Source organism: Sciurus carolinensis, chromosome 7 (genome assembly GCF_902686445.1).
Source record: "Sciurus carolinensis chromosome 7, mSciCar1.2, whole genome shotgun sequence".
Lineage (NCBI taxonomy): Eukaryota > Metazoa > Chordata > Mammalia > Rodentia > Sciuridae > Sciurus > Sciurus carolinensis.
Window position 1 is genome coordinate 41,105,148 of NC_062219.1, and position 17,563 is coordinate 41,122,710.

At 34.8% G+C, this 17,563-nt stretch overlaps 1 protein-coding gene and 1 long non-coding RNA gene across 2 annotated transcripts in view; one reads left to right on the forward strand and one right to left on the reverse strand.

Moving 5' to 3' along the window:
- The window catches only part of Trdn (triadin), a 122,559-nt gene that overhangs the window by 101,483 nt on the left and 3,513 nt on the right, over nt 1-17,563 (forward strand). The window contains exons 6-7 of the mRNA XM_047557263.1: nt 11,296-11,361; nt 14,839-14,898. Coding sequence (XP_047413219.1) covers nt 11,296-11,361; nt 14,839-14,898 — 126 coding nt within the window. The remainder of the gene's footprint in view (nt 1-11,295; nt 11,362-14,838; nt 14,899-17,563) is intronic.
- LOC124988084 (uncharacterized) overlaps nt 5,117-17,563 on the reverse strand; it is a 61,871-nt gene continuing 49,424 nt past the window's right edge. The window contains exons 2-3 of the long non-coding RNA XR_007109356.1: nt 15,288-15,388; nt 5,117-8,571 (exon numbers count right to left, since the gene is read on the reverse strand). This is a non-coding gene — a long non-coding RNA (uncharacterized LOC124988084). The remainder of the gene's footprint in view (nt 8,572-15,287; nt 15,389-17,563) is intronic.

Consider the following 17,563-nt stretch of genomic DNA (forward strand, 5'->3'; position numbering starts at 1 on the left):
TTCCTCATATGTAAAATGGGGATAATGGAATTGTTGTAAGGATTATGGGGTGATTATGTAAAGTATGTAGGAAAGTCTTAAAATAATTCTTGGTTAATTATAAATAATAACTACCGGCTAATTACCAAAGTCCTCTTAATCACTTCTGATTAGGTAAGTGACAATCCCTTGTAGGTTTCTTATCTGCATTATACTTTCTCTACAGTGTTTAATACCCACCTGACAATAGGTTGGAGGAATTTAAGATGTATCATCCCCCAAGATCTTCTAACATTACATTAAACTACCTGCACTGCCATGCCATATTTGTGCTTCTCTTCTTAAAAAAAAAAAAAGAGAAAGAAAAAAAGAAAAAGATATATGAGTGTTTATTTGCCACAAACCAAATACTATACTTTCTTATATATAATCTAATATTTTACTTCATCTTCATAAAGTCATCCAATAGGTAGGTATAAGGCCATTTATAACTTAGAATACTGAAGTTTACCTGTGTTCAGTGATTCTTTGTCTCATTTTAAATAAGTCATACAGTCAAGTTTTAGCCACAGTTCTAACTTAAGAACATGTTGTAAGGTCAAATGCGGTTTACCAGATAGGAGTCAGACCAATAGTGGTTGAACAAGGCTTTAATGGGGTTTGATTCTCTGGCAATATTCACCAGTCCTCTAGGGTGAAGGCCAGGGTAGAGGGCCAGGGAATCTGTGCGTGTCCCCCGCTGGCCAGGGCCTTTATAGTCTGGAATTGGTGAGGGAAGGCTTGAGGGTTTAGTGTCCCCCTGGGTTTGACTGGGGACTCTGTGGATTGACAGGCAATTTCAAGAGGCCACTAGGTTTTATCTGCCTGCGTCTGATTGATTGTTCTTTGGCACGCATCAACTGCCTGATGTCCCACCCTCATACAGTTGCTCAGACCTCCTAACACATGTGGCTTTCCCACTATATTCTGTCTAATGTCCCTTCTTCTAGTTTTGCTCTTTGGTGCCAGAATTTCCTCACTGCTTTTAGATCTAGAGTTGTCTTTAAACCTGTGGTTAGGGTCTTGATACCTGCTGGTTGACCTCACTGTTCTGCTTTGATATCCACATGTCTACCAGTGTCCAAGCACCATATCCATTCTCTCCCCATCAGTCAGTGATCCATATGACAGGTGTGGTCTTGTCCAAATCTGATAGCTTGCCTGTATTGCAAGCACCAGATTGTCTATAATCTGTATACATTACTAAGACTCTTCTCTCCTAATTTAAAAATTAATAAAACTGAGAAATATAATAGTACACAACTTATCATTGATGAAAATGCTAAATGACTTGTTATAGGTATATTAGTTTCCTGAGGTTGCTGTAACAAATAATCACAAACTTGGAGTTTTAAAACAAAACAAAATGAAACATGATTTTTTTTTCCCTTTCATAGTGGTTCTAGAGACCAGAAATCGAAGTCAGTTTTAATGAGCTAAAATCAAAGAGTCAGTTGGGTTACACTCCCTTAGAGGCTCTAGGAGAACATCCGTTTCTCACCTCTGGAAGCTTCTGGTGGCTGCTGATATTCCTTTGTTAGTTGCGGCATCACTCTGATTTCTGCCTCTGGGATCATATTGGCATCTCTGCTTCTGACTTCAATCTCACCCTACCTCACTCGGGTACTGGTAGACATGTGGATATGCACTATCATAAGGATCCATGTAATCACTTTTAGGCCCCACCTGGATAATTCAAGATAATCTACCTACCTCAATATCTTTGACTTAAGTCATATTGAAAGTGCTTTTTCAATATATAAAGTAGCATTGGCAAAGTCCAGGGATTGGTGCATAGATATATTTTTAGAATGCTGTTATTTGACTTAACCCTCTGAGCTACACAATTTTTGTGTCTTTTCAATGGTAAAATAAAATGTAAGCCACTGGATCTAATTACTCACTAAGATCCTAACGTCAAAGGAGTAATCAGAGACAGGAACATTTAGAAAGGATAAAAATGTCTTGACAAGTATACATGTCAGTCTGATTTTAGAGGGACTGATCGCTACATAAAAAATACAAACATTTAAATGTTAAGATTCACAAAATGGATGAGAAACTCAGCTTCCAGTGGTCTATTCAAGATGGAAAAACAGCAACAGAATCACAAAGATTTTATATGTTCAGACACCAGCATAACAAAAGTCAGGTATAAAATTATTATTGTTAGAAAACTCAATTGTAAGTTGAACCCAGTGGCACAACCCTGTCATCCAACTACTTGGGAGGTTGAGGCAAAAGAAATTCAAGAACAGCCTCAGCAATTTAGTGAGAACTTGTTTCAAAAACTAAAAAGGACTGGATTATAGCTCGGTGGTTGGGTGTCTCTGGGTTCAATCCCTAGTACCACAAAAATTAGAAACTAAAAAGAGAACTCAGGTGTGTGGGAGACAGTTAAGGTTTCATTTTGGGGACCAGAAACAGTAATTTTTGGTTTTACTTGGGGAACCTGGTAGCTTTTTTTTTAACCTTAACAATGGTTTGTGGGGCTGGGGACATAGTTCAGTTGGTAGAATGCGTGCCTTGCAAGCACAAGGCCCTGGGTTCAATCTCCAGCACTGCAAAAACAAAACAAAACAAAAACAATGGTTTGTGAAGATCTTATTCACAATGGATGACAAAGAGTATGTGTGACCAAAGTAGTGCCATGATTCCCTTTAGACATTATAATATGAATCACTCATAAACATTTATAACATGCATGTATCTTAAATTAAAAACTTGAAAACATCTTAAGTACCCTGAGTATTTTCTTAATTGGACAATCCTTTCATATCTCATTTAAGACACTGACTAATTTAGGAGCTCATATTTATTAATTTTGATATTTGCAGTGACTGAAGTTATAGAATGTTATAAGACTCTGAACCTTGCTATATAATTCTTATCTACCTTAGCATAGGTAACCATTGGTCAACTTTATGTTGCTGTGACAAAAGTACCTGATAAAAACAACTCAAAGGAGGAAAAGTTTATTTGGGACTTATGGTTTCAGAGGTTCAGTCCATGGTAGACTGACTCTGTCACTCTGGGCCAGAGTTAAAGCATAACATCATGGCACAAGGGTATGGTAGGGGAGCACTGTTTAGCGCATGGCAGTCAGAAGGCAGAAAGAAGGAGAGGCCCAGGTGCTAGGGATAGAATATAAACCACCAAGGCACACCTTAAGTGTCCTACTTCCTCCAACCATGCCCCACCTGCCAGTAGTTACAACCCAGTACAGTAGTCCTTTCAAATTATTAATCTATCAAATGGATTATGTTACAGTTTTCATAATTTAATTATTTTACTTATTGCTACATTGTCTCAAGCTTTTAGGGTACACTTCATATTCAAACCATAACAGTAACTAAGAGGCTTCTTTCACTATATATTCAAAGTCCATTTTAACATACGTTGCATAAAATGTCATCATTTCTTTATCTAAGAACAAGGAGGTTCAAGTTCAGTGATCTCTCAGATTCTTGGAGTCATCATTTCCAGTGGTAGAATTCAACTCTGATGGAGCTTTAGAATTACCTAGATGACTTATTAAAAAATATATCCATTTGAAGTTTCTATCCTGGAGCCTTTAGCATTTGGGAGGTGAGGCTAGGGCTTGTGCCAAGCTCTCCTAGTGTTTAAATGGGCTGCCAGGCTTAGAATAACTGTCAGTTTAATTCATGGCCGTCAGTTCAAGTATATACCCCAGTGGCATCCTTCAACCAGCCAGTGTTTCACAACAACATGCACCTGGATGACTTTGACTGGGATCTTCACAGTCTGTACTGATTCCTCTCATAGACACTGAAACATCTGAGTTAAAACCCCAGCCTATAGGCTTTGTGGTCTCTTTCACTATCAAAGTCCAATCCTGTTTGGGCTGTTGTCCTGTTTTCTCTTTGCTGTAATTTAGTCTACTCTCTTTCTTGCTGTCCCCTCCACACCATCACACAGACTTTATGACAATTGCTTTGTCACTGATTTCCTTGCATTAATCTCTCAAGCAAAGACTAATCATAACATTTCACTTGCTCAAATCCCATTGTTGGTGTCCCAGTTCCTAGGAGATAAAAGTCACATGTTGTAGTCTGACACCAGAGAACCTCCTCATACAATCTTTGATACTTCTACCTACAAATTTCCAGCCTTACACACATTACTGCCTATCTAACCTGATTTGCAAACTCTTCTGCAACTCCTCCAACATCCCTGCCTCTGTCTGCCTGCGACCTCTAGTACTCCAAACCCAGCTAATGCCTCCGTGTTGTAGGTAGGCTGAGCTGTTGGGCAGTCTTTAAGCAGACACTACTCCTGTCTCACACTTCCGAGCCTTTGTGTGCTCTGTTCTCTGGCCACTTGGCCCCTCCTGTGTAGTCACTTGGCAGGGTGCTGCTCACTTCTTTGATTCTCAGATGGAATTTCTGTTCCTTTAAGAAGCTTCTGCTGTCCTTTACTGCAGGCATGTAGGCACTTTCTCCATGCTATTCTAATAACCCAGTTCTCACCTTAAAGCATTTTGATAACACATGAGTTGTGGGTATAGTGAGCAACTAACTCACTCAGTGAGGGCAGGAACTTATCTCCAAACAAGTTCTAGATCAGCTTTACCCCTGAAATATGATTCCGCATTTCTTTGTCCAAGAACAAGGAGATTCAGTTTCAGTGATCTCTCATACTCTTACCAGCTCTGAATTTTTATGCTTATATTAAATTAAAAATCACTTTAGCATCTAACAAAGTACCCAACACTCAATAAATAGTCAAATAATAAATGAATTAATGACTTATTACAGCAATTTTGTTAATCTCTATTTTTATAAAGATAATTTTTATACTTATGTGCTTCATATATATACATATATATGAAATGATATATGTACACAACACATACACAGGCACATAAAATTACTGTTTTAATTGGGCTATTAAAATGTCAAATTTATTTGGTCAGAGGCAATCACAAATTTGATAGTAAAATAAAAACTCTATAATGTGTAATCTAAAAATATTGAAACAATTGTAATGAGACAACTTCATACAGTAAAATTTAATCTGTACAGTTGGTAAACGGCAAAAAAAAAAAAGCAAAAAGAAATAAATGAAAAACTCATGATCCAATTATATGGAGTAAAAAAGTAATTTATTTTTAATTCTGCTCTAGTTTTTTCCTCCCTGCAGTTGCTTGTTTATTGTACATTGTCTTATTTCTTTTGAAATTGCAAATTTCACTGTTGGTTTCAGATAATATTAAAACTTCTATTTATGTATTAAATATGTTAGTTTACTCACAGAGCAGAACAAACCAGAAAAGACAAGAAATCAGTAGTAAACACAACTAGAGAAAGGCTCCTGGTGGAAAGGAAGCCAGCTAGGCACTCAGACCACAGTTGTCGGCTGCAGCCACGTGGGGTATCAGGTGTTCTGGTGAAGAACTGACCTCAGGAATGGGCAGGCAGTTCACACAGCAGAAGAGCATGCTGCCAGCTGGCAGGTGGCCCGCCTGAGAAAGGATGTACTGGTAGGAATGGGAGGTGTTCTTACAGGCAGACTAAAAGGAAAAACTGGGCACAGCCAATTCTTAGCAATACACATTAATTTATTCACTTTGTGCCAAACACCATACTGAGCATGGAATGCAATGACCAATAAAACCTAGTCCCATGAAAGTTCCGGTAAAGGTCAATACAGTTGTACCATTGTGTGCTGAGTCCTTCACAAACAGAAGTCCTAGAGCAGGGGTGCCGTTGGAGGTCTAGCTTCCTCAGTTTTTGGGAATGTCTGACTGCAGTGTTTTGGTAGGGCCTTGGAAGAAATGGATATTTTGGGGTTCAGACATAGACTTTGGAGCCTATGGAAGACATAAAATCTAGGTCAGGGGTGGGAATTTGTTTTAAAGTTCTCAATAAAAGTCTAATTATTAATATTAGTTTCTTAGAGTTGTCATAACAAAGTACCAAAGATGGAGTGGCTTAAAATAATACAAAATTTTGATACCACAGTTATAGAAGTTTGAAGTTTTGGGTCAAATTTTCCAGTGGGTTCCTTTCTTCTGAGAACTGTGAGGGGGAATCTGTTCCATGACTCTCTCCTAGCTCCTTGGGTCTGTGAGCAATCTTTGGCTTCTAGATAAATCATCCCAAATTCTGCTGTTATCTTTAAAGATGTGCTCCTTGTGTTTCTGTCTTTTCAAATACTGTGTTCCCTCTGTGCATGTCTGACTCTGTGCGTGAATTTCCACTTTGTATGAGGACATCACTCATATTGGATTAGGGAGTGACTTAATGACATTTTAATTTGATCACCTCTATAAAGACGGTGCTACCAAGCATAAGGTCATATTCTGAGGTACTAGAGGTTAGGACTGCAACTCATCTTTCTTGGGGGAACACAATTCAATTTACAAAAGTTTCACATGACCAGAGTCAGAAACGTTTTTTCAGAGGGTGATTTAGAACAGTAATGCTGATTGACTGGCTTAGGACTCCTTAAGTTTCTGAGAAACAATTGCAGGATTGGAATCATAAGCTGACAAGGGATTTAGCTGGTAGTGATTCTCAAAAGCCAAAAAGAAAAGGACATTAAAACATTGTCTGAATATCCTAAAGTTCTGTATAAAAATGACCTCAAAGTCTTCAAATTAATTTAGTCATCCTATATTACATAAACTTTTATTTTTGTCTTTACTCAGTTGTATCTAATCATATATATATATATAAAATAAGTACATATTTTCTATATAATTAAGAATAATTTATATATATTGTACTTTATGGCAGTTATGAAAGATAAAACTGGAAAATAAAATGGGAATTGAAGTTTCTGCATAAAGCTATGAAGCACCACCTGCCTATTGATTGTACACTTATGAGGGAGTTCTTACTATGGCTATATAGCCCTCAGGTAATTGCCCATACAATTAAATCAGACTTGAGAATAAGATGGATGGTTTGGAATTTTTAAAATTCTGTTACGTGGTTTAAAACGTATGTATTAAATACAATTTTATTTTGGTTATTTTTCCAAAACTTTCGCATTAATACAGAAATAAAAGTAATTTTATTAAGAAAAAAAAGTGTGCCCACAATTGAAGGGTAGATTGCTGATTAACATGATTACAGAATCTAATCGGTACACTTTGGCTCATAAGAACAAGTTTATAGTTTGCACAGGGTCTGGAGGTGAGCAGGCAGCAGTGTTTTGGGGAGCAATCAGATAGTTGTATTCTTTCCCTGCTCTGGCCTGAATTCTTAACCTGGACGAAGAAGTTCAGGCTAGTTGACCTATTATGTTCCCACCAGGCTCTAAAATTGTGTGCATTTGGTAAAGGTGAAATAACAATTTCTTCCTTTAAAAATAATAGATAATGCAATTTTTTTGAAGTTTTTCTATTCAAGAACCCTTTCCTATTATGTTTATCATTATCTTTTAAAAAGTGTGCAGATTATTTTGCTTTAGTACAGAATTAAAATTCTTCAGAGTGGTTACAGAAAAAATTACACACAGAAAGACTAATTTAGAGAATATTTGTCATTTTTTGTTTAATGGTGGCTAAAACAATTTTTAAATGTTAAAAATGAATGTGTTTTATGTTCTGTTGTTAAAAACTGAGGAATTAAAACATGAGTATGTATGGATTTTATTAAGCTGTCTGAAATGTTCACCTATTCAAAATTTATCAATTGCTAGCACCTCCCACAACAATGCACTGGAGATCTGAAAAATAGAGAAATAAATTAAAACAAAAATCAGTAAATTCTATTGAAGAGAGCCATTCATGCTCTCCCATATTTTTATAATGAAAATGTCTAATGCCTATTTGCTTATCTGATTTCTTTTGGTTTGGATGCTCAAATTAGTCTTATGCTCAAATTGTGAGGTACAAGCTTCAGAATTTTGGTCGAATTCATTTGCTCCCCATCAATTGGAAAATGTAGTAGTCTACACAGATCAGTAGCTTAACAGTTTTAGCAATGAAACTTTTGATTTTTGAAGGAAGAGCAGATAGACATAGCAAAGAACTCTGACAACTGCTCCCTGCTGTTTGGCTTCTACGGAGTTTTTTGGCTTCTACGGAGTTTTTTGGCCAATAAGAATCTCAAGGTCAGAGGTACTGTGAGCTCTGATGCACTTGAGAAAAGACATAAGTCTTGCTTGTCAGCTGTTGGGATCAAAAGCAAAAGCACAGAGCACAGCTTGGAGAGAGCTGGAGAGAAGCCATGAGGGGAGGGTGAGAGACACACTTCAAAGTTGAGTTGAGCTGAACGTTCTGGTCAGAGAAAGGTCAGAGTCTGGACAAGCGTAGGAACAGGAGGGCCATGCCAACTCCAATGCCAACATCAGGGCCATTCCAACTGGTGAATTCCATTTGTTTTTAATTATCAGCATGCCGAAGGGACTTTTGTTTCTTATAAAGAAGATGACAAACAAATTAAGCTCTAGCAGGTGCAGAAAGCTTATTTTGTTCTGAGCTAAAACTGTCTTGGCTCAGATAGAACTTGCCAAGCTGGGTTGGTGACAAGGAGGTACTCTTTTCTTTTTCTTCCATGTGGAAACTCCTGGTTACAGGTCCTAAGGAAAAAAAAAAAAAAAAGCACAAGTAAATATGATTGCTTCAGCAAATCATTTTTATTTTAGAGTGATTATTAACACAGATACTGACTGTTACATTGCTGTGGTGAGTCATTTCAAAACTTGGTATTTGAGCACAGTCTTGCCAAAGTTTGAAGTTTCCATCCAAGCAGCTTTAGTGGCTATCTGCCATTTTGAACAGCTCCCTAGAGCCTGTGGGTCCAGCTGCTTCACTAAGCTGTATTATGGTGTTATTTTGAAGGGGGATAATGAAATTCCAGCATACAGTACTGTGTCTGTAAATCAAAACTTTGACTGGAGGAACCAGATTTTTCCCCTGGGTAACAGGAATGAGGAGTTAATATGCTAATTTGAATCTGAATTCAGCCCCCTTGCTCTTTTGATTTTGTATTAATTCTCCCATTTATGCCTGTGCACACGTCAATCTGAAAATCCTTTAGTGGAATGGACAACCAGCTGTCTGAGGAGGGTGAGCCCCCGTCCCTTACAGAGGCAGAACTGCAGATTAGGTGCTCCCTTGGGGCTCTTTCCAATCAGGACTCTGAAAGCATGGCTTATCTCACACAAACTCGGTTCCCCCTAGAGAAACTTTAAAAGAGGCTTTGTTTTTGCCAAGAATTTCCTTTGGATTTTAGCTTAATTAATAGTGATCCACAGAAACCAAAATAAGCTATTTGTGGTCTATGTAAATGCTCATTTCCTCCCTTTATTTTGTGAGATAGTTATATTAAATTTAGTAGCTCTGAAACTCCTAAAAGAACCATTAAATATGAAAAGAAACATGCCTATGTGTTCTGAGGTGCTTTTCCCCCTTCCTGTTTCTTTCTAGGTTTTGTTTGACAATTTTTAATAAGCTATAAAAAATTTCAAATGATTGGAAGCAAGCAGTATCTAATTGTATCTGCACTACAACATGATCATCTATAAACAGAATTTCACTAGAAAATGAATCTACCTTGTTCAAAAATACTATTGAGAATCCACTATATGACAGACACCATGAGATAAATCAGGAATGATAAAAATGAAATAATGTGATACAGAACTTAAAGATTTCATCTACTGGGTAGTCAGGCATATGAACAATTACAGTATTTTTAATTGCTGAAATAGAATTATGTACATATTGCAACTGCTGTATGGAGTAACTATACATCAAAGAAATTTTACAGAGCAGGACACATTTGAACCAGGACTGAAAGAGTGCATGAAACAGGGGAAGAAAAATGAAGAAGTGCAGGTGTGGGAATTGGAGGTGGAAAGCACAAACAAGTAGAGATGAAAAGGCAGCACAAGGGCACACGGTGTGCTGGGGAGTCACAAGCATTCTGTTATAACTGGAATGTAAAGTTCAAGGAGAAATTCCTGGTAGATGAGATTGGATTGGTAAGCAAATGTCAGATCACTAAAGCAATAAAATATTTTTATATTTGTTGTAGCACCTACTCTGAGATAGATACCAGGCTAAGCCTTGAGGGGGATACTAATTTTTGCAATAGTTGAATGATATAATCATATTTTTGTTATAGGGGTTACCGTGAGACAGGATAATCTAAATCTCAAGATTCGAGAGACTAGTCAGGATATTATTGTAATGAAAGGTGCAAAAAGAGCTTGGCCAAGAAAAACATCCCGATCTAACTTTCTGAAAGGGCCTCTTTCCTCTTTGCCTTTCCCACTCTCTGACAAGGCTAATTTCTTCTCCTTTTCATTCCTACCAAGGGGCCTTCTCCAAACATGTAGATGAAATTAGATCCTAATTTATACATTGACATACCCTCCCGCCTATTTTCTTCATAGCAATTATACTAACTGCAATTAACTACCTTTGTAATTATTTGTTCAGCATCCATCAACCATTAACCGGTTGACATCCCAATGACAGGGATGGGACTTGGCTTGCTTAGCAGAGACTTTAGTGCATGGCAGGTGTTCTTTCTGTATATTTGTGTAAGTAAATGATTGGTAGGTAACGTAATATTAAATAAAAGAAGTTGGATAAGAGCAATATTGAAAAGGTAAGATAGAAACAGCTTAGTTAATGATCAGAGTGGAGAATAAAAAGAGAGAGACAAATCTGGGTTGAATCCCCTGTTTCTAGTTTGGAGATTAGTACAAATTATGAATAAAGTGTGGGGTGAGATTATGACTTAAATTCAATTGATATAATAATTAATTGGATGGTAGCTCATTAAATTTAATTTGTTTCTTTTTAAAGATTTATTGACATTGTAGTCTCATTTAGTATGTTTTCAAAAAATTTTAATGTGGAAGATTAACCCATACAATTTTGGATGATTCTATTTAGCTTCAGGTTCAGAAGATTATGTCTCTGTATTTTTGTCCTCATATTTCTGGCATTTATCTAGCATAAAAACTGGACTCTTTTGGAATAACAATGTTTTTAAATTTTCAGTTCATGAAATTAAAGACTTGTAGAAATTGAAGCATAGCTTATCTTTGCAGTCAGACCTAGTTTTGGTATTGGATTGTGCTTGGATATGAAATAAAAATAGAAATAAAAAAGCAAATCTATAATTATGTTGAAGTTTAAACCTCCAAGTATGTAAAACTCTCATGTCAGTTAAAGGAAAATTTCTAAAAGCAGCAGAAAAGTTTTTGACATCAAAACTGCCATGCAATTATCTCATCATTTATTCCTTTTATTTAAATGAAAAGTGTTATCTGTTTTTTTTTTTTCAGTCACACACAAAGAAAAGGAAAAAGACAAAGAAAAAATAAAAGAAAAAGAAAAACCTGAAAAGAAAGGTATGCAATCTTTCTTTTTGCTGTTGTTAACAGTAAAATTTTTCCTTTTGAATTCCCTGTCTTACATTCAAATTTTAGATGACCTTATATTTCTTCTTTTTCAATTTACATTATGATTATTTCCTTGGAGCAGATTCTGAAGGGAGGAATTTCTGGATTTAAGTTCTTAATGCTCTTGAACTCCAATACCACTTGACTTTCCAGAAATGCCATGTCAACCCTACCCACCTCCTGCCCCCACTGGCAGTTTTCAAACTGCATTAGCCAGCAATGAGAATATTTTCCCAGAAAATTCTTATCAATTTTATAGATAAGATAGTAGATCTCATTAATTTTAATGAAATTAAAATATTTTGATTGCCTATTAGCCTGTACTTTTTGTTAGTTTTTATTTGCTTTTCAGAACTTTATTATATATGTGTATAATTTATAATATAATTATATAAATATATACTATAATTTTTCATTAGTATATTATTAATAGTACATAGTATTGCTTCTCCCTATGTCTACACAAAATCTAACATATCTTATATTATGATTTTATGCTTTAAAAATATATCCTACAGATTTTTTCATAACTATAAATAAATATTTGCCCTATTCTTTATAAAAAGCTTCATGGTAATTAAATGCAAATGTTTTCTTCCACCCTATCTTAAAGTTGATTGCTACTTATAGACTGAATAATTTAAATGTGACTTTTAGTGATGTATATTTTCTTTTGTATAACTGATCACAGTCATTGCCCATTTTTCCTAGTGAATGTTATTTAGGCATATAAATCTCCTAGTCTATAACTTTTTTCAAATATGTTTCTGCTATTTTTGCAGTCAATGTTAGATTTTTCTATCCTTGTGAATATACGTGTTGAATATATTAGTATGTGTGCTTTTAGATTGTTGGATTTTATGTGATTAGATATATTGATATATTCTTGTACTTTTTCTGCTTTTGAACCTTCATCAAAGATTAACTTGATAGCTACTAATATTTTCCTTAAGTTTAAAAAGTTCCATATTTTATATTTAATGTGAATTCATTGAAATTCCATCTCAATGTGCAATTTGAAGTGAGATTCTAATTTATTTTTTTGCTGTTGTTTTAAAGAAGATCATGTCTAGGATATTTCAGCTGATTTATGCATCCAGAGTATGTATATTCTGCAGAGTTTTCTTGCTTTGTGAACCATTCCATTTAGGTGGAATATGGTAGAATGGTTATGACATTTTTGAATCAGATCCATTGAAATATGCTTCAATATTATTTATCGTATATTTACACTTGAATATTTGAATATAATATTTATCCTTTTATTAATGTTTACTTAGTAATAATTCCCATGAATTTCAATATAGCCATCTTCTTTCTTTTCTAGAAATAGCTATCCATTTCTTATTTGCTAGTGAGTTGTACAGAATTATGACTACCAGACTTTGTGTACTCTGACTAAATGAAATAATCTGGTATTTCTTATGTATTTTTTAACCTTAACGGAGGCTAAATATTTTATTAAAATTAATTAAGACTTTTTTGGCATTTAAATTATAAATATTATATGAAATTTATCTAAATTGAAAACAAATAAATGTCATATTGTTCCTTTATTTACCTTATGCCTTTAAATGGATATTTGTATTTTATGAGACATTCTAATGTAGAATTTACCTTGTGTGGATTATGCCCTGTGTATAATTTCAGGGAGTTATTATTGCTAACATTGTCTACTCTGGTTCCCATAACCCCAAATGGAGCAGAGGTGGTTATGGGGCATGGTGAATCCCTGGAGAAGGGGGCTCTTGCTCTTTCAGGAGCTGTGTATTTTGTCAGGTCACTTGGTCTTCACCTGGACAGTGTTTTAAACTTTTTATGAGGTTTGAATGGTTTCTCCACAATTCTGGGGAAACTATTAATAGAATGCATCTTAGTCTGCTTTGTGTTGCTTTAAAATATACTACAGATTTTGCTGGGTGTGGTGTTACATGCCTATAATCCCTGCGACTTGGGAGGCTAAGGCAGGAGGATCAGAAGTTTGAGACCAGCCTAAGTAATTTAACAAGGACTTAAGCAACTTAGTGAGACCTTGTTTGAAAAAAAAATTTTAAAAATAAAATAAAATAAAATAAGAAGAGCTGGGATGTAATGCAATGAATGGTAAAGGGCTCCTGGGCTCAATCCATATTACCCATAAATAAATAAATGAATAGCTGTTGCGAGGGCCTTCCTGCTATGTTAACACAAGGCAGAAGGCAAGGACAGAGTCAAGAAAGTCAAATTGTCTAACAACCCACTCTTGTGAGAACAAACCTACTCCTTAAGAACTAACTCATCCTATGAGAACAGCATAATCTATTCATGAGGCTGGAATTCCTACAACCCAAAAGCCTCCCATTAGGCCCCGCCTCTTAATGCTTTTTCTTTTTATAAGTAAAGCTGATGTGTATAACTATACTTATAAAGTTGGAGAATGGAAATGTTTGAGGCTTTATTTGACTTTCTCCTTAAACCAATTGTTTAATTAAATCTTATATTTTGTCACTTAGTATTTTAGAACTTATGTAAGTCCTATTTTTATTCTCCAACAAACAGTATGTAAATTCTGAAAAAATATATAGTGTTTAGGGCAAGCACCAAAAAACCACTCAGTTGAATATATTCAAAATGTAAGAATATGCTAAACATGCTTTTGTACTTCTCAGATAACCTTTACTTAAACTATTGAGATACACAAGATTTTTATCAGTGTATCTAAATAAAAGTCAAGTTAAAACATATTAATATTGATTTGCTAATTAGCTAAATAAGTAACAAGAAAATATGTTTCAGGTATTATGTGGAATAATGGTCAACTAATACATTTTATCAATTATCCTTGTTTTTGAATTACTCTTAATACTACTCTTGGTTTTCAACCAAAGGTGTCCCCTTTAGGGAATATTTGGACAATTTTTGTTGTCAAAATGACATTAGACAGGCAGGCATTTGTGAAGCAGGTACCAGAGAGGCTAAACATTTTTTTTTTTCAATGAATAAGACAGTCCCCTACTGTGAGGAATTGTTCTTCCCCAAATGTCAATTGTGACCCTGTTGAGAAACACTGAGCTTAATCACATCTTTAGTCCTGATTTAAATACTTCTTGCTATTAATCTTAAATAGAGTTTTTCTTCCTGACAACAAGATACATTTTACAACAAATCCTTATAAAATTTCTCCCCCTTCATTTTCTCTTCTCCAAAAGCTTTATCTTCTTGGAATAATGGCTTAAAAAAGAAAAGGAGAATGTCAAAATGTTAACTTTTACATTGAATTCTATGCAGTTATTATTATATTTGTAACTTTATTCCTGAATTAGATTCATCAATGTCATAAATCTTCAAAGCAGTTCATGATTTTGGTGGCTATGATACTAAGGTCAAGAGAAACCTTGGTTTTGTAATGTATTAAATTATGTACTAATGTAAAATTTTCTATTTAAGCAACTCACAAGGAAAGAACTGAGAAAAAAGAAAAACCAGAGACAAAGACAGTGGCAAAAGGTAAAATTTCCCTTTATTATTTCCATAATTGAATACTTTTTACTTTGAAAGATTATATTTTATGTAATAGAGAAGCAGATGTTGGTAAGCATTCAGAATTTCATTTACATAAAAATAAACCTTTTATTTAAAATTTACTACCTAAATAATATTAAAACCAACTATGGAAAATAATCATCTTAAATAGGAGAGGAAAATGAGGAACTTCATCATACATGATTGTGACTTTTACCACTTGGTATCATCCCCATCTTGATGTTACGTGACATGGCCAACAGAATTTTTTGGGAGTAGTGAAGTTTGATCTAAAACAGGGAGTTTATCCTGAATTATACAAGGGGGGACTCAAAAAAAAAAAAAAAAGAGAGATTTGAAGTAAGAGAACTTACCCTTCTTAGCCACATGGAAAACGTGAGAAAGAAATGTTCTTTCCCAAAGACTTCACAAAGAAACACAGCTCTGTTGATAACTTGATTTTATACTTGTGAGCCTTAAGAAAAGAACATAATTGAGCCATAGTGAGCCAACATTTTTAAATCACGAAAACTTGGGTATAATAAATAGATATTGTTTTAAGCAGCTAAGTTTGTGATGATTTGTAACTTCAGCAATAGAAAACCACACATCTGGTTTTGACAAGTATAACATCTTGTGTTTGATTTCAGGACATTCGAACTCAGAGTTTCATTTTTTTTCGTATGCATACCTTCATTATTATTTTAAGACTTTGAACTCTAAAAGTATCTTGATAATATACCCCTCCAAATCAATTAGAATATCACTATAATATACACTTTGGAAGAATAAGCTGATTTATTGAGTAAACTGATCTATTCTAAATTTAGCTAGCAATTATTTTGTGTTAGAAATATATGGATATGAACTGATAGTTCAATCTTAGTCCCTAAATTTAACTGTCTCCCTTCTATTTTAAAATAAAGGTTCTAATCAGTATTTTTTAGAAATTTTAATGTATCATGTTCAAGAAACTATTTAGGAGAAAGAATCTATTTTCAACAGTGTGTTAATTCACAAATTTTAAATATTAGATGATTTGGAATAAATATATTTTAAAACTAAATTTTTCTTTTTTACAGTATTTTTTAGCTGTAGATGGACACAATATCTTTGTTTTATTTATTTTTTTATGTGGTGCTAAGAATCAAACCCAGTGCTTTGCACATGCTAGGCAAGTGCTCTACCACTGAGCTAGAACCCCAGCCCTAAACTAAATTTTTCTATAGGCTAAGCTGATATTTTATTGAAGCCAAAATGTACTAACTGTAAAATGAGAATTTTTTTTTTAAATGTAACATGAACTTAGTCTCAAGATTAAATTTATAGTTAAATAAATGCATTTAATTTTGTTAGGCTCCCTTCTACTTTACAGATATGAGTGAAAATGAATTGCATTAATGTATATAGATGTAAATGCATATGTATGCCTATAAAATCTAAATGCTAGTAGGGATTTTAGTGATTCTCCAAATTAATTACTGAATGTAACAGGTGAAAAAATGACCACTAGAGATAAAAACCAATTTGGTCAGGTCATATAACTAGTATATAATTGGATTAAGTTAGAAACTCAGGTGACCTATATGTAAATCAACTATTCTTTCCAAAGCTAATTAAATAAATCTTTAAGCATCATTTACTTCTGCAACAGGTATGTGTTGAATGCTGTATTTCTTATTTATTGTTGTGTAAAACATGCCCACAAACTTTGAGGCGGAAGTCAAAACATATTCATTATCTTGCAGTCTCCACAGAACCTGGGCATGGACCCATTCAATATTTTCCTTCACTATCTGTCACAAAACTGAAAGCAAGGTATTAACCAGGGCTGCAGTATCATTTGAAAGTCTGACTGGAAAAAGATCATTTCCAAGTTCATTTACAGGGTGTTGGCAAGATTCGGTTCTCATAGCTGTTTCAATGAAGGCCTCAGCTCCTTGCCACCTGTTAGCTGGAGGCACCCCTTAGAGTTCCTTGTCACAGGAGTCTGACTGACATATAGCTGACTTTAGACCTAGAAAAAGAGAAATAGCATGAAGACATCACAGTCTCATGTTAACTAATCACGTTAGTCTCATTCATCCACTTTGGTCATATAATATTGATTAGCGTATTTCTAGGTCAGATTGTATTCATAGGGAGAAGATTATGCAAGGGTACAAATACCAGAAAGCAGGGATCTTTGAGAGCCATCCTGAGTCTGCCTATTACAAATGCTTTCTATTTAATACATTCTTCTGGAGGAGATAGATGCAAACTATAAAACACACACACACACACACACACACACACACACATGCACACACATGAACACAAAATTTTTATTTTCAATTTATGTGTCTATATGTTGTGTTAGAAACAGGGAACATAGGAAGTGTTCTTATATGTTATGCGATTTCTAGGGGAAGAGAATAAGATTTCAAAGGTCTAAACTATAGTATGTGACATTTAAGTCAGATATAAAGATGAACTTGAAAGGTGTTGAAGTAGAGTCTCCCTAGGAAGAACTTTGATTCCCAGAGGCGCTTTTATGGAACTCAGTGTTTCTAACTCTGTGTTAACCACAGTCTGTCCAAGGACAGCAATTGACTAGGCCATCTCAGAACTTTCTCTTGGAGAACAGTGGGTCTTTCGTTGTCTACCCTGG